Source organism: Staurois parvus, unplaced genomic scaffold, assembly GCF_062004578.1.
Source record: "Staurois parvus isolate SC_StPar_1 unplaced genomic scaffold, SC_StPar_1.0 ptg000259l, whole genome shotgun sequence".
NCBI classification, from domain to species: Eukaryota; Metazoa; Chordata; class Amphibia; order Anura; family Ranidae; genus Staurois; species Staurois parvus.
In genome coordinates this window covers 539,000-557,136 of record NW_028318055.1, presented here as the reverse complement: position 1 = coordinate 557,136, position 18,137 = coordinate 539,000, and the positions used below count along the sequence as shown (strand labels likewise).

General features: G+C 44.8%; 1 protein-coding gene across 1 annotated transcript in view; it reads left to right on the top strand.

Moving 5' to 3' along the window:
• The window catches only part of CDK13 (cyclin dependent kinase 13), a 69,816-nt gene that overhangs the window by 29,470 nt on the left and 22,209 nt on the right, over nucleotides 1-18,137 (top strand). The window contains exons 4-5 of the mRNA XM_089681093.1: nucleotides 1,633-1,772; nucleotides 8,783-8,953. Coding sequence (XP_089537219.1) covers nucleotides 1,633-1,772; nucleotides 8,783-8,953 — 311 coding nt within the window. The remainder of the gene's footprint in view (nucleotides 1-1,632; nucleotides 1,773-8,782; nucleotides 8,954-18,137) is intronic.

Below are 18,137 nucleotides of genomic sequence, written 5' to 3'. Positions count from 1 at the left end.
CGGCTGCAGATTCTGGCTACTCCAGTCTTCATAAGTGCACCTCAATGTATTGCATTTTATATTTATTTCCTTTATCATGTTAATAAAGATGTAGTTTGCATCTTTAGTCGGTTTAATATTAAATTGCATTTGAATATTTTTATTTCCGGAGAAATAAATCTTAAAGTTAAAATCCTGGCAGGAAACCCTACCCCCCCCCCCCCCCCCCCAGCTAGTTGCTGCAGCAATAAACCTAATCATAATGCCTCAAATTTCCAAATCTGTGGTCACCTGAACCTCTGGGTCCAGAGTTTTCCCTATTCTAGATTGCAGTGTCCTTCTGTCCACATCACTGCCTGGTGATTATAAACAACTTCCCATCGCCAGAGTTCTCACAGATCCTAAAATACTGCAGCATCACATAGAGAGCAGCAAAAAGACTGACCAGCAGGCCCAGACTATGACGGTGGACCGTTGGTCCTCACGCCCAGAATGGTGCTGTGGCAGGTCACGTGATTTCAGACTCAAAGATATAATATATTTTCTTACTGGTAACCTCCGTAGGGTAAAAAAAGCAACTTGGAAAACTTTTGCTTAGTTGTAATGATATACCTGTAGGCCATATGCGCTGCCAAAAAATTCTCATTTTGTGCATGTGCTGGAATGGGCTACACTTTGAGCGCTTTAGCCAGCACCACAGTGAGCATTTTTCCCACTAGTGCATATGAAGTACTTTCCTTCTTCCTGCAACACAGTTTACAAATATGGAGCTAAATGTCACCTTGTGCTCGGACACATTGGCTGTAATAAAGCTGCATTCAGATCTTTCAAACTATAAAGGTGTCCGTTTATGACACACAGAATAGAAGCGATTCAACGGATCTCAGCTATTCTCTGGTCATTCACAGTTTATGACACTCAGGAGATCATGTCAGCCCTTCACTGGAGATCTGTGTTCTCCCTCCAGATTCTCCAGCCCAGAGCTGGAGAATCGGAGGGACCGCAAACTAAGCAGAGATAATTTACCTCCGCTTAGCAAACTGACCTTTTACTGTAATCTCGAGAGATTATAGTAAAATCAGCCGTTTTCCAGCGTTTGGAGAACTGCTTCATAAACTGCATTCACAGGAGAACTGTGTTCTCCGAGAATGCCGGAGAACTGAGCAGCGATCTATTACCGCTGGTTCATAAACGGACACCAAAGTGCAGCTCAGAACTAGTCTGTGTGTATGAGCCCTGAATCTAAGCAAAAGTTTTAGAAGCTACTCGGGGAGGGGGGGGGGGCTTTTATTTGCTTTGTTAGGGAACAAAAAAACTGTTCATACACTTGGTGTAATGAGTCGGAGGTGCGCCATGCAGATTTTTAGTTGGTGAGAGACAATCTGAAAAGTTTCTGCAGTCATCTTTTTCTCTAAAAAAAACCCAAAAAACTTTGTGTTCTGAGATACCTGTGTCATAGGTGCATCTTTTGTTTATGTAGATTAATTAAGATTTAATTAACTAAAAGATGTAAACGTCAGGGAGGCTTTTACAAGTAAATCGCATGCAAACCAAATGTGAATCGCATATATAAACTAATGTGACAATTTTGAATGGACTGGACAGGGTCTCCGTAATGTAATTGGCAACTTGCTTTCCATTTCTGGTTTACAGGATCTGCGGGCCGCGTTGTGGTGAAATACACGAGAAAGACATCGACTGGGGAAAACGATGTGTAGACAAATTTGACATCATTGGAATAATTGGAGAAGGCACCTATGGACAAGTGTACAAAGCCAGAGATAAAGACACTGGTATGATTGCCTCCTGTTCTGTATCTGCTGTATTTTGGACTGTTCGTGAGAATTATGTATACTAAAATATTAACTTTGAATTATCTGCAAACAATATAAGTGAAGAGAGGGATGCGTGTTTTGATTGATCAGTAGCAGCAGCATACTCTCTTGTACACATTGTAGCTTCTAAACAAGCAATATATTATTGGTAAAGATTTTAGCAGAGGTTTGTTTTTAAAGAATTTGCACCTTTTTTTAGTTGCCATGATAGTGGCAATATTTTAAGATTAATAACCCACAAAACTCTATACTAATACACCTCTAATACATGTATACAGTAACATTTTAACCCTGATGCTGCCAGTCCCTGCTCTCCATTTTTCACCTCAGGTGGCCAGAACATTTTTGCAATTTTCACTTTTACCAGCTTTCAGAGTTTGTAAAAAACTTTCAAGCCCCAAACAATATATTTTCTGAAACCACAGGACATGGAATAGATAGTTTATGCTGCTGATTCTGTAGGTCCTATGATGGTTGCTTAGATTTTTATAAAAGTATATTTTTGATAATAATACACTTAAATCGAGCATAGAAACCCAATATAACTTACAAACTTCCTGCCGAATCTAAAAGATAAAACTTTATGGCTTTAATAAATACCTAATATTTATACATTCTAAATGTTGCTTTTTCCTGTAATAGTGAAAATTGAAGGCATGCAAAACTGTAATAAGCAACTTACAGTAAAAATGTGGAGGTTAGCTTTGCACCAAATCATTGTGGGAATACCCCAATGGGTGGTTATCATTTGTGTGGGTTGTAATAGAACAATGCATTTTATCATAATAATAATATATCGCAAAGTTCCCTGCAGTAGTGTGGTGCTATGCATAGAGTCCAATGCAATTTTAAAAAAAGAAAAAAGTAAAATGAAGCAATGTGTTTTAACAATGCATTGCAGAGCTCTTGCACCGTGCACACCGGCTCACACGTCATATATTATAACATGTGTCTGCTAGAGTGAATGAGCCCCATAGTGTATTGGTGCGCTGCAGTGTTTGAGGACACAGAGTCCTTGGTGTCGTCCTTCTCTGCAACCTGTTTCCTACTACTGAGCACTGGGTGCTCTTTCACACACAGAAGGGATAATAAACATGTCATTCATGATCAGGGTGGATTTGATGTAAATCAAACTGATTTAAATCACGATTTAAATCACGATTTAAATCACTAGTCAGTAAGGCTGGATGTAAATCCTCGTTTTCTACATAAAGACTAATTCTTGCTGGTATAACTTTAATATACAAGTAGATGAAGATTTTTAGAATAACAACTTTTCATATTAGTTTTTTTTCTCCCCAGTTTAATAGGTTAATCATTCATATTTGGACAACTTTTCTGTTGTACTTTGGAAGGAGAAAAATAATCATTACCTTAATAATAACAATTTAAATAGATTTATTCAACTGAAACAATAACATTCCAGCATATGATCTTTGCTTAAACATCCATGTTTGTTAACTAATTTGGCTAAACAAAATATATATATTTTAAGAGACTTAAACTGTCAGCCCCTTCCCCCTCGCACCGTCGGCCCCTTCCTCCCCCTCCTCGCACCGTCGGCCCCTTCCTCCCCCTCCTCGCACCGTCGGCCCCTTCCTCCCCCTCCTCGCACCGTCGGCCCCTTCCTCCCCCTCCTCGCACCGTCGGCCCCTTCCTCCCCCTCCTCGCACCGTCGGCCCCTTCCTCCCCCTCCTCGCACCGTCGGCCCCTTCCTCCCCCTCCTCGCACCGTCGGCCCCTTCCTCCCCCTCCTCGCACCGTCGGCCCCTTCCTCCCCCTCCTCGCACCGTCGGCCCCTTCCTCCCCCTCCTCGCACCGTCGGCCCCTTCCTCCCCCTCCTCGCACCGTCGGCCCCTTCCTCCCCCTCCTCGCACCGTCGGCCCCTTCCTCCCCCTCCTCGCACCGTCGGCCCCTTCCTCCCCCTCCTCGCACCGTCGGCCCCTTCCTCCCCCTCCTCGCACCTCCGGCCCCTTCCTCCCCCTCCTCGCACCTCCGGCCCCTTCCTCCCCCTCCTCGCACCTCCGGCCCCTTCCTCCCCCTCCTCGCACCTCCGGCCCCTTCCTCCCCCTCCTCGCTCCTCCGGCCCCTTCCTCTTCCTCCTCCTCGCACTGTCGGCCCCCTCCCTCCTCGCACTTCGTTTCACTTTCTTCTTGTGCAGATCTATTCCACTCCAAACAATCAGAAAAATATTGTTTCTATTCTATTCACTGAACTTTTTGCACCTTGGCACTGAAGGGGCTGATTCTGTATTCATAGGTGTGTAGAAGTTAGGATGAAGGTCTTTTTCTTAACTCTGTTCATGTTATAACATTTTTGCTGTGAAGAGACATGTGATCGCTGAGTCACATTCAGTCTTGGGAACTGCAAAAGTAAACCAATCATCTGTGATAATATCTTGTAGGCAGAGAAACTGCCCAATAATCTCACAGAAACCTCTGGAGAGCGACATTGTGAATGGATTCATGGGATTTATGTACCAAAACAATGAAACATATACAGCCTTATTCTACATAATTACAAAACTCATCTTTATTTCATGATGGAATAACCTTTGGATGGTAATAGATTTTCCTCAAAAAGCATTTTATTCAAAAAAATCCGATTTAAATAAAAAAAATCCGATTTTTTTTTTTTTTTTTTTTTTTTTTTTTTTTTTTTTTAAAAATCATTGATTTTTATCCACCCTGTTCATGATTACTATCCCTTCAGTTATGAATGAACACTGGGGAGTGGGGAGTCGGTCAGATATTGACCTTTATGTCAGTGACAGCAAAAGGATAAACCAGGTCCATACTCTGACACCTTTTATCCTTCAAACAGCGTGAGGCGGCTAGTCCGTCAGATATATAGCGCATACAGAAGGCATTGTGCTGCTGTTGTTTTCCCTAGGCTTACATTTTCATCTGTTTTCACAGTGCGAGGCAGCCACTATATCACTGGAGGTGTTATCTATTCCTAAGCAGCTTTTCCTGCTGCCAGACCTGGGTGCCATGATGACACAGTCAGCGTAATCCAGTCATTAGAAGTAGGAGTGGGTGAGATATGCCCGTGATGATGATGTCAGAGTCACGATGGGCATCGGTGGTGGTAGAAGAAAAAGCTCTGCTGCTGCTAGTTGTCAGTTTTGCTTTGTCAAATTAAATGTTTATGATGAATCCCTCTTAGCCAGCTGTAGATGTTAAAGTGAACCTGAACTCATAAAGCAAAGGTTTGATATTTAATTTGGAAGTTTTAAAAATAATAATAGTTAATGTCAAAGTTGCACCATGTAAAAATACCTTTTAGTGTTTTAATATCTCTTGAAAAATAGCAGTGCACTTTCTGATGTGTGTGGGTGCCTAAGCACTAATACCTGTACATCCTCTGCCTCTGACTTCTATTCTCAGGAGATTTGGCAAATCCAGTACTGTGATGCTCAATATTCTCCTTTTTTGGAGGTTCTTACTTGAGAAAGCAAAGCTCATGCTTTACCAAGGTGGCCACCTCCACCTAGACCAAGGGTCTTCAAACTATGGCCCTCCAGGTGTTGAGAAACTGCAAGTCCCATGAGGCATTGCAAGACTCTGACAGCTACAGGCAATACTCCCAGAGGCATGATGGGATTTGTAGTACTTCAACAGCTGGAGGGCCGTAGTTTGGAGACCCCTGACCTAGACAGTGCAGAACAATGTGTTGTAAGTTAGAAATGGAGAAGGATCAGCTGCAGAGAGACCACAAGCAATACTGGTGACTATTCTTTTGCATTATGCCGTTTATTTCTGGGCACAGTTCTAGTCTTTTTTTTTTTTTTTTTTTTTTTTTTTTACTCCCTGGCGGTATTCCCGAGTGTAGCTCGGGGTAAAGTTTCAGTACCAAAAGCGGTAACCCCCCCCGAGCTACACTCGGGCTTACCATGCGGCGTTGCTCAGGGATTCCCTGCAGAGCTTACCTTGTTCTTCGCTCCCGCAATGCGTCCCCTGCAGCGTCCCCGGCCATCTCCTCCGGCCGATGCCGGCATCCGGCTTCCGTATTCCGGTCCTTGTGATGTTGGGACGTACGGGCGGCGGCAAATTTTAAATAATGTCACTTTTTTCTAAACGAATATTACATAGTAAAACATTTCACATATATTTTGTCCCGAGTGCTTTGTCCAGCGCCCTGCCTGCATTGTTACTGTTCTTTCTGCCTGGAAACTGAGAAAAGTCCATGGCGTCCAAAAAGCGTCCCTTTAGGTCAGACGCGGTTTTAGACCGGCTAGAGAACAGCGATAGTAAATCAGAACCACTTGCAGAATTGAGTGATAATGATTGGTGGGGGAAATTCCTCATCAGACACTGAAAACGATTCTGCGACTTTGCTCAGCGATGTGCGAACTTGGCGCTATATTTCACATTTCAGTGTTTTTGGTTTGATTATATTATTGAATTAAATTTATTATTATATTTTTTATGATTTATTAAATTATAATTTATGATTTCGTGTTTCAAATTTTATCCTCCCCGGGATGTTTACTAGACTCTTGTTCGGACAGATTTCAGTGAGTTATTCCTAAATTACAGCCTACAATAAAAAAAATACATATTTCCATGCAAAATAATGTACCGCTTTCAGCACCAAAAATCTGAAATAATCAGACCGCCAGGGAGGTTAAGTGGTTATCTTTTCATTGCTGAGAATGTGATACTTTTTTTTTTTAGTTTCTCACATCTAGAATGGTCCCTTCCAATCTTTTTTTACGTTTAGGAATGCTTCTTAAACACTACTGAGAAATATGGAGGCTGCCTTTTGTAAACTACAGCCGCCTGGCTGTCTCTGAGCAGAGTACTTTAAGGTGTTTGCCAGAATTCTGATCTACATAATTTCTCCAGGACAATGATTTAAATCAGGATTTGTTCTTAATTTGGAGTTTGTATACATTCGTTACCTCCCCTGAGGTACATCCTATGGCCGGGTCACCACTCTTTCTTATAATATCTTTATTTTTTATTTACGTTGGTTAGCTCGCTGTCCCTGAATTTCTGGCCAATGTGTGTATGAGAGCCGATAGTGTTGTCCATGTCCTTTCTCAGTGCACATTATTTTTTTCATGTGCAGCTTTCATTAGCTGAATGAATGTGAATTAATGATTTATTTCAGAAGCAATTAAAAGCCGTGGAATCCTCTGAAATAGAAATATAAACTATGCATTTATAAATTGGCCCGTGTTTGAGAGTCACTTTAAGACCACGCTGCATGTTACACCCATACTTAGGATGTAAAATGGTGCCAGTCGGACTCCTTCACTCCCAAACCACTTTTGTTTTTTTTCTGCAAAATATACAATACTATATGTGCATTTTGTTATATTTTTGAAAAAGGTAGACTTACCGTATTTTTCGCCGTATAAGACGCACCTGACCATAAGACGCACCTAGGTTTTAGAGGCAGAAAACAGGAAAAAAAGTTCTGAACTAATGGACTGCAGAAACAGTACAGGAGATGACCAGAGACTGCAGACAGCACAGGAGATGACCAGAGACTGAGGACACAGTACAGGAGATGACCAGAGACTGAGGACACAGTACAGGAGATGACCAGAGACTGCGGACACAGTACAGGAGATGACCAGAGACTGCGGACACAGTACAGGAGATGACCAGAGACTGCAGACATAGTACAGGAGATGACCAGAGACTGCGGACACAGTACAGGAGATGACCAGAGACTGCAGACATAGTACAGGAGATGGCCAGAGACTGCGGACACAGTACAGGAGATGACCAGAGACTGCGGACACAGTACAGGAGATGACCAGAGACTGCGGACACAGTACAGGAGATGACCAGAGACTGCGGACACAGTACAGGAGATGACCAGAGACTGCGGACACAGTACAGGAGATGACCAGAGACTGCGGACAGCACAGGAGATGACCAGAGACTGCGGACAGTACAGGAGATGACCAGAGACTGCGGACACAGTACAGGAGATGACCAGAGACTGCGGACATAGTACAGGAGATGACCAGAGACTGCGGACACAGTACAGGAGATGACCAGAGACTGCGGACACAGTACAGGAGATGACCAGAGACTGCAGACAGCACAGGAGATGACCAGAGACTGCGGACAGCACAGGAGATGACCAGAGACTGCGGACAGCACAGGAGATGACCAGAGACTGCGGACAGCACAGGAGATGACCAGAGACTGCGGACACAGTACAGGAGATGACCAGAGACTCTGGACACAGTACAGGAGATGACCAGAGACTGCAGACATAGTACAGGAGATGACCAGAGACTGCGGACACAGTACAGGAGATGACCAGAGACTGCGGACAGCACAGGGATGACCAGAGACTGCGGACAGTACAGATGACTGCTGACCTTTAGGGAGGTGGGGAGCGGGTACCTGAATTTGACAGGTACCCGCTCTTACTTCCGCAGAGTTTTTGTTTGATCTTACCTGTTCCTCGATCCAGCCGCGCGCTGTCTTCCCGGCTTCTGTAATGGCGCTCGGCATGACAGCCGGGTGCCCAGTGTGTATGAGCGAGAAGCACTTGCGCCTTGTGATTGGTCCGGCGGCTTCTGGGATCTGTCATGTGTCCCAAGTACCGCCTTACCATTCACAAAAAGCACCGCTACTTGCGCATGCGCACTTGGCACCCGGCTGTCATGCCCAGTGCCCGCACTACAGACACCGGGAAGACAGCACGCCGCTGGATAGAGGAACAGGTAAGGTCCCGCTGCAGAGCTGAGCGGCCGGCCCGGTATTCTGACACGCCCGCGGTGGAAATACCGGACCGGCCGCTCCATATTCGCCTTATAAGACGCACTGACATTTTCCCTCCAGTTTTGGGGAAGAAAAGTGCGTCTTATACGGCGAAAAATACGGTAGCTTCTAAGGCAAACAGTTGATTAGATATGGCCAAAACGGTTAGTAATGCTGAAGTGATGCAATCTGCTTATTAGTTCAATGTATAATAACTGTTTCCTCCCGCAAAAAGGAGAAATGGTGGCTTTGAAGAAAGTGCGCTTGGACAATGAGAAGGAAGGTTTCCCCATCACAGCTATCAGAGAAATTAAGATTCTTCGTCAGCTCAACCATCAGAGCATTATTAACATGAAGGAAATAGTCACAGACAAAGAAGATGCTGTAGACTTTAAGAAAGATAAAGGTAATTTTTGTTCATTTATATCTGTATATGCTGTTTATTTAAACACAAATAAATGGTATTGTTTTCAGGATCTTACTTTGTCATATTTCCCAGTAATACCGCTGAGAAATTAACCAATACAACCTGCAAGTTTGAAGTGATTTATTTTTCAGAAGGTTTTTTTTTTTTTATTAGATTGCAATGGTCAGTTACTGGGCAAGCACATGTTGTTCGATATTAATGCAAGTTACTACTTAACCACTTCCCGACCGGCGGTTGCATATAAACGGCCGGACGGTGGCACTGCAGGGTCGGGTGGCCGTTCATAAACGGCCTCCCCGCACCCTGCTTGTGGGCGCTCCCTGGGAGCGCGCAGCACCGCGATCCGGTGCCCACTGTGTCCTCCGGACACAGTGAAACACCGATCGTCGGACGGGACCTCTGTACGAGGTCACGATCATGTGATCACTGATTTGCCAATCAGTGATCACATGCAAAGTAGTAAGCAAGATGTCACTTGTGACATCATTGCTTACTACGTGTGAAATCTGTGAATGATCACAGAGGTCACATGGTACAGGGCTATTAACAACAGCCTTGTACCATGTGACAAGCTGTGACCAATCACAGCTCACTCAGTACTTCTCAATGACTGCAAGAATGCAGACAGAGAGATGGAGAAATGATTGCTTTTACATCCTATATGGGTGTAAAAGCAATCAGTGTAAAAAAAAAAAAAAAAATCTTCATCACCCCCCACAAGTAGTACAGTGTCACCATGGCGACACTGTACTGCTAGGGTGACAGTATGTAAAAAATAAAAATAAAAAATAATATAAACATATAAAAAAAAATGTTTAAAAATTATAATTTTTGGTTATAAACTAATTTGGATTTTTTTTTTACTAAAAAAATAACGGAATAAATTTTGGCCAAGATTTATGATGAAATGTTATTTATTTGCAAAATTTTATTAAAAAACCACTTTTTTTCAAAACTTTTGGACTTATTCATTTACATAGCAAAAAAAATAAAAATCCCAGCGGTGAATAAATACCATCAAAATAAAGCTTTATCTGTCTCAAAAAAATGGTAAAAAATTAATTTGGGTACAGTGTTGCATGACCGCGCAATTGTCATTCAAAGTGTGATAGCGCTGAAAGCTGAAAATTGCCCTGGTCAGGAAGGGGGGGGGAAGTGTCCGGACAGGAAGGGGGTGAAAGTGTCCGGACAGGAAGGGGGGTAAAAGTGTCCGGACAGGAAGGGGGTGAAAGTGTCCGGACAGGAAGGGGGTGAAAGTGTCCGGACTGGAAGGGGGTGAAAGTGTCCGGACAGGAAGGGGGTGAAAGTGTCCGGACAGGAAGGGGGTGAAAGTGTCCGGACTGGAAGGGGGGAAAGTGTCCGGACTGGAAGGGGGTGAAAGTGTCTGGACAGGAAGGGGGTGAAAGTGTCTGGACAGGAAGGGGGGGAAAGTGTCCGGACAGGAAGGGGGGGAAAGTGTCTGGACAGGAAGGGGGGGAAAGTGTCCGGACAGGAAGGGGGGGAAAGTGTCCGGACAGGAAGGGGGGGAAAGTGTCCGGACAGGAAGGGGGGGAAAGTGTCCGGACAGGAAGGGGGGGAAAGTGTCCGGACTGGAAGGGGGGGAAAGTGTCCGGACTGGAAGGGGGTGAATGTGTCTGGACAGGAAGGGGGGGAAAGTGTCCGGACAGGAAGGGGGTGAAAGTGTCCGGACAGGAAGGGGGGGAAAGTGTCCGGACAGGAAGGGGGGGAAAGTGTCCGGACAGGAAGGGGGGGAAAGTTTCCGGACTGGAAGGGGTGAAAGTGTCTGGACAGGAAGGGGGTGAAAGTGTCTGGACAGGAAGGGGGTGAAAGTGTCTGGACAGGAAGGGGGTGAAAGTGTCTGGACAGGAAGGGGGTGAAAGTGTCTGGACAGGAAGGGGGTGAAAGTGTCTGGACAGGAAGGGGGTGAAAGTGTCTGGACAGGAAGGGGGGGAAAGTGTCTGGACAGGAAGGGGGGGAAAGTGTCTGGACAGGAAGGGGGGGAAAGTGTCTGGACAGGAAGGGGGTGAAAGTGTCTGGACAGGAAGGGGGTGAAAGTGTCTGGACAGGAAGGGGGTGAAAGTGTCTGGACAGGAAGTGGTTAAACACATTTTAAAGCTGAACTCTGGACAATGTTATTAGCATATTTAAACTCCTATCTCTAAACTCGTATAATAAAGCAAAAATATTTTTTTTTTTGTAAAAATGCAATCCAGTAACGCAAAATAACTATTATTGAAAGTAACTCACAAAAATTGGACAGAAAATGAAATGTACAGTCCTGGACAAAAAGTTTTGAGAATGACACAAATATTAATTTTCACAAAGTCTGCTGCTTCATTGTTTTTTAAAAATTTTTTTGTCAGATGTTGCTATGGTATACTGAAGTATAATTACAAGCAGTTCATAAGTGTCAAAGGCTTTTATTGACAATACATTGTTTATGCAAAGAGGCAAGATTTGCAGTGTTGACCCTTCTTTTCAGGACCTCCGCAATTCGCCCCGGCATGCTGTCATTCAATTTCTGGGCCACATCCTGACTGATGGCAGCCCAATCTTGCATAATCGGTGCTTGTAGTTTGTCAGAATTTCTGGGGTTTTTTTTTTGTTTTTTGTTCACCTGCCTCTTCTGGGGTCTGGGGAGTTTCCTTGCCATGGACCCAAAATGTTGATGTTTTGTTCCCCAAGCCACTTAAGTTATCTGTCACTTTTGCCTGATGGCATGGTGCTCCGTCATGCTGGAAAAAGTCATTGTTCATCACCAAACTGTTCTTGCGTGGTTGGAAGAAGTCGTTCTTGGATGATGTTTTTATACCATTCTTTATTCATGGCTGTGTTCTAATATTTGTGGGTGAGCCCGCTTGCTTGGCTGAGAAGCAACCCCACACATGAATGGTCTCAGGATGCTTTACTGTTGGCATGACACACTGCCGATGGTAGCGTTCACCTTTTCTTCTCCGGGCAAGGTTTTCTCTGGATGCCCCAAACAATCAGGGGATTCATCTGAGAAAATGACTTTACCCCGTCCTCAGCAGTCCAATCGCTGTACCTTTTTCAGAGTGTCAGTCTGTCCCTGATGTTTTCCTGGAGAGAAGTGGCTTCTTTGCTGCCCTTCTTGACACCAGGCCATCCTCCAAAAGTCTTCACCTCAACTGTGCATGCTGATGCACTCACACCTGCCTGCTGCTATTCCTGAGCAAGTTCTGCACTGGGGGGTGCCCCGATCCCGCAGTTGAATCAACTTTAGGAGACGGTCCTGGCGCTTGCTGGACTTTCTTGGCTGTCCTGAAGCCTTCTTCACAACAACTGAACCTCTCTCCTTGATATTCTTGGTGATGCGATAAATGATTGATTTAGGTGCAATCTTAGTAGCAGCAACATCCTTGTCTGTGAATCCCTTTTTGTGCAGAACAATGATGACTGCACCGGTTTCCTTGCAGGTAAATTAATATTCTCAAAACTTTTGGCCAGGGCTGTATATAAAATTAAAACCCTTAAATAGGGGGCGTTTTTAGCATTGAAGTCCGTGGGACGCGATTTTGCATTAAAGTCAATTATTATCGGCACAGCTGAGAACACTTTTTTCGGCCAGTCATTTTCTGCGGACGATATATCGGTGCATCACTAGTTCTAATCCCTGTGATGTCATCACAGGGTCTTTACTGCACTTTTCATTAACCGAAGCTAGTGGGAGGGAATGGCAGGGTGCCCTTTGTTGTCTTCCAGCACACCGAGGATGCCATAGCATCTAGTACAGGACACTCTATGGGCAGTAATGGTAGCAGACACCTTGCCCATTATAATATTTGAGCAGTGTTGTCTGTTTAACCCCCCTGGCGGTAATCCCGAGTGTAGCTCGGCGTAAAATTTCAATACCAAGAGCGGTAACCCCCCGCCAGCTACACTTGGGCTTACCATGCGGCGCTGCTCTGGGGGTCCCTGCAGCACTTACCTTGTCCTTCGCTTCCGCGATGTGTCCCCTGCAGCGTCCCCGGCCATCTCCTCCGGCCGATGCCGGCATCCGGCTTCCGTGTTCCGGTCCCTGTGACGTCGGGACGTACGGGCGCTGGAACCGGCGGGAAATTTGAAATTTTTAAAAAATGTAATTTTTGCTGTCATTGCTGTTTTAATGCATTTCACATACATTTTGTCCCGAGTGCTTTGTCCTGTCCCCTGCCTGCATTTTGACTGTTCTTTCTGCCTAGAAACTTAGAAAAGTCCATGGCGTCCAAAAAGCGTCCCTTTACGTCAAAAGCGGTTTTAGAGCAGCGATAGTAAATCAGAACCACTTGCAGAATTGAGTGATAATGATTGGTGGGGGAAATTTGTCATCAGACACTGAAAACGATTCTGCGACTTTGCTCAGCGATGTGCGAATTTGCCTCTGTATTTCACATTTCAGTGTTTTTGGTTTGATTATATTATTGAATTAAATTTATTATTATATTATTATTTTTTATGATTATTTATTAAATTATAATTTATGATTTCGTGTTTCAAATTTTATCCTCCCCGGGATGTTTACTAGACTCTTGTCCGGACAGATTTCAGTGAGTTATTCCTAAAAATTACAGCCTACAATAAAAAACTACATATTTCCATGCAAAAAAATGGTACCGCTTTCAGCACAAAAAATCGGAAAGAATCAGACCGCTAGGGAGGTTAAGAAACTGTATATTATAAAACAAATGAATGATTTCTGTATATGACAGCAGCTACTAATTAACCTGACGGTGCTCCAAAAGGCACAGGACAGCATTTCTATTCCCCGTTTACCTTCTCCGGGATGTAAGTCCACAGAACAGCATTTCTATTCCCCATTTACCTTCTCCGGGAAATATGACCACAGGACAGCATTTCTATTCCCCGTTTACCTTCTCCGGTATGTAAGTCCACAGGACAGCATTTCTATTCCCCGTTTACCTTCTCCGGGATGTAAGTCCACAGGACAGCATTTCTATTCCCCGTTTACCTTCTCCGGGATGTAAGTCCACAGGACAGCATTTCTATTCCCCGTTTACCTTCTCCGGGATGTAAGTCCACAGAACAGCATTTCTATTCCCCGTTTACCTTCTCCGGGATGTAAGTCCAGTGTTTCTGTATGGCAAGCAGATTGTGGGAATGAGTAGAACAGTACAACACCACTGTTTGTGTCAGCATTGCAGGCACAGGGGGCTACAGAGCAAGAGAGAGGAATGGGAAGGTGTGTTGCCAGGACAATTCTTCTGTTCGGCTGTCAGGGTGCAGGTAGGTACAAGACACTGACAGCTCTGAGCAAGGCAGGTGAGCAGCGGTCTTCCTGTTCACCTTCTATACTTTTTTCTGCCCACCATTAATCTGCTGTGCCTGTAATGTAGGAAGAAACAAGGGCATAGCCTGGTAAGATGGAGAGACATTGCTTTGAGGAGTAGGATGGTGTTGGGCAGGAAGAGGCAGTGCCAGACCCCAGATATCTGTTGACATTTAGAGCTCCGCATTCAATTTCTCCTTAGAATAGGCCCACAAATCTTCAATTACTTTGGAGACAAATAAGGTTTTGCACGCTCAAAATTTAATTTAAACGAATGACGTCAGGGAAGTAATCCTAATACTGTGCAATTAACTGCTTACTCCGCCGCCCCATAGCAGATGTACTGCTACAAGGCGGCTGTGCTGGGCAAAGTCACGTAAATATACGTGATTTTGCATTTCCGGGTAGGGGGCGCGTGCCGCCCTACCTGAGCTGCTATTGGCCCCGGGGGATATCAATCACTGGGTTCCAGCTGGCAATTTTCGTCTGGGACTCGGTGATTGTCGGCAAAGCTGAGAGGGGAGAGACCTATGTGTAAACAACGGCTCTTACTCTTGTCACATGGACGTGCTGCTTTCTATATCTGCACAGCAAAGAGATGGAAAGCAGCAGGTCTGCTTAGTAAAACACAGCACAGTACACAATAAAATCACTCCCTAACACACAGTTAACCCTTTGATCGCCCCAGATGTTAACCCTTTCATGCCCAGTGTCATTAGTAGAGAGTCATTGCTTTTTATTAGCACTGATCACTGGTCTAGTGTCACTGGAGATGTCTGTGGCAGTTAGTCCCCCCCCCAGTGTCAGAGTGCTCACCGCAGTACCACCATAAGTCGCTGATTGCCACCATTACTAGTATAAAAGAATAAATGCTAAAAATTACAGTGTATATATCTCCATTTGTAGACGCTATAACTTTCACGTAAACCAATTAATATACACTTATTGGGATTTTTTTTTTTTTTTAGCAATTGACGAAATTAGATTTTTTTTTTTTATTGGATATTTTTATAGCATAAAGTCAAAAATAGTTTTTTTTTTTATTTCAAAATTGTCGAAAGAAAGCTCTATTTGTGGGGAAAAAACATTTATTTTGTTTTATGTACAGTGATGCATGACGGCGCAATTGTCAGTTAAAGTAACGCAGCGCCGTATCAAAAAAAATGGCCCGGTCAGGAGGGGGGGGGGGGGGGGGGTAAATCCTCTGGAGTGCAAGTGGTTAAAGGAGATCTTCAAATTCAGCAAGAAAAGCTAGATTTGCCTGACCACAGCTGTAAAAAGATGCAAACGTATTTTAATGTAGGTATTGCACCTGCTGAGCTCTATTTGTACTGAGAAAATATTGAGGCTGCTATTGTTTTAACTCCATTTTTGAAAATGCTACCAACATGGCTGTCATGCTTACCCAGAAGCTTTATTGCAGATCAGCAGTTTGGACCATAAGGCTACGTTCACACTAGCGTTGTGTGCAGGCGGCAGAGAGGCCTTTGGGAAGCGTTTTTACCGCTTCCCAAACGCCTCTGCCAATTCTGCACATTGCAGCACATCGTGCTGTTCTAACGGGAGCGTTTGCGTTGCGTCGCATCGTGGCAAAACGGACGCCTCTGGTCGAGTCAGGAGGCGTTGAAGCTTCCTATTCTCGTCTATGGTGCCGCTCCGCAAATGCCCAGCCGGCGTTTGCGGGGCGATAACACCACTCAAACTGCATTATAGGCGTTTGTGGGGCGTTATTAACGCTCGGCAAACTCTGCTAAACCGCGCATGCGGCGTTTGCAGAGCGTTTGCCGAGCGTTAAAAAACGCTGGACTAACGTTTGCCAAACGCTATAGGGGCGTTAGGCAAGCGTTGGTAACACAGCCAAGTGTGAACGAGCCCTAAATCAGAACAAGCAATGCAGCTACAATTTATTACAAAATAGAATATAGAGATCATACAAAGCAAAATAAATACCATTTGTTATTCCCCCCCCCCTCCCCCACTGGTTTCCACCACAGAAGGGGTTCATTTTGTGGAACTGAGCACTGACTTCATCTGCTGGTTGGAGTGTTGCGTGAACATAAGTTTCCCCATAAAATGTTAAGGAAGCATATCCCTGCTGTGTTCTGTGTTGCAGAGCCACGATCTGTCTGCCTTACCAGCACGCAGTCCCTGTGTCAGATGAGCTTAGCACCGAGGAGTCAGTCTTCTGCCATTCCTTCCAAATTATCCACTTGCCCCCCAAACGATCTACCCCCCTTCCTGACCAGGCCATTTTTTGCGATACGGTGCTGCGGTACTTTGATAATTGCGCCGACATGCAACCTTGTACATAAATGAAGTTTATGTCATTTTTTTTTTCCCCTCACAAATGGAGAATTCTTTCGGTGGTATTTGATCACCTCTGCATTTATTTTTTGCGCTATAAACAAAAAATGACTTTCAATTTTGAAGAAAAAAATATTTTTGACTTTTTGCTATAAAACATATCCAGTTAAAAAAAAATGAAATTTCTTCATAAATGTAGGCCGAAATGTATTCTGCTACATGTCTTTGCTAAAAATAAATCCCAATACATGTACATTAATTGGCTTACGGGAAAGTTATAACGTCTACAAATGGCGGGATATATGTTGCAATTTTAATTTTTCTTTATACTAGTAATGGTGGCAATCAGCGACTTATAGCAGGACTGCGTCGGTCATTCTGACACGGGGGGGGGGGGGGGGGACTGACTAACTGCCACTGAAATCCCAGTAACACTAATACAGTGATCAGTGCTAACACTGGGGGGGGGGGGGGACTGACTTACTGCCACTGAAATCCCAGTAACACTAATACAGTGATCAGTGCTAACACTGGGGGGGGGACTGACTTACTGCCACTGAAATCCCAGTAACACTAATACAGTGATCAGTGCTAACACTGGGGGGGGGGGGACTGACTTACTGCCACTGAAATCCCAGTAACACTAATACAGTGATCAGTGCTAACACTGGGGGGGGGGGGACTGACTTACTGCCACTGAAATCCCAGTAACACTAATACAGTGCTCAGTGCTAACACTGGGGGGGGGGGGGGGACTGACTTACTGCCACTGAAATCCCAGTAACACTAATACAGTGATCAGTGCTAACACTGGGGGGGGGGGACTGACTTACTGCCACTGAAATCCCAGTAACACTAATACAGTGCTCAGTGCTAACACTGGGGGGGGGGGGACTGACTTACTGCCACTGAAATCCCAGTAACACTAATACAGTGATCAGTGCTAACACTGGGGGGGGGGGGGGGACTGACTTACTGCCACTGAAATCCCAGTAACACTAATACAGTGATCAGTGCTAACACTGGGGGGGGGGACTGACTTACTGCCACTGAAATCCCAGTAACACTAATACAGTGATCAGTGCTAACACTGGGGGGGGGGACTGACTTACTGCCACTGAAATCCCAGTAACACTAATACAGTGATCAGTGCTAACACTGGGGGGGGGGGGACTGACTTACTGCCACTGAAATCCCAGTAACACTAATACAGTGATCAGTGCTAACACTGGGGGGGGGGGACTGACTTACTGCCACTGAAATCCCAGTAACACTAATACAGTGATCAGTGCTAACACTGGGGGGGGGGACTGACTTACTGCCACTGAAATCCCAGTAACACTAATACAGTGATCAGTGCTAACACTGGGGGGGGGACTGACTTACTGCCACTGAAATCCCAGTAACACTAATACAGTGATCAGTGCTAACACTGGGGGGGGGCTGACTTACTGCCACTGAAATCCCAGTAACACTAATACAGTGATCAGTGCTAACACTGGGGGGGGGGACTGGCCTGACTTACTGCCACTGAAATCCCAGTAACACTAATACAGTGATCAGTGCTAACAC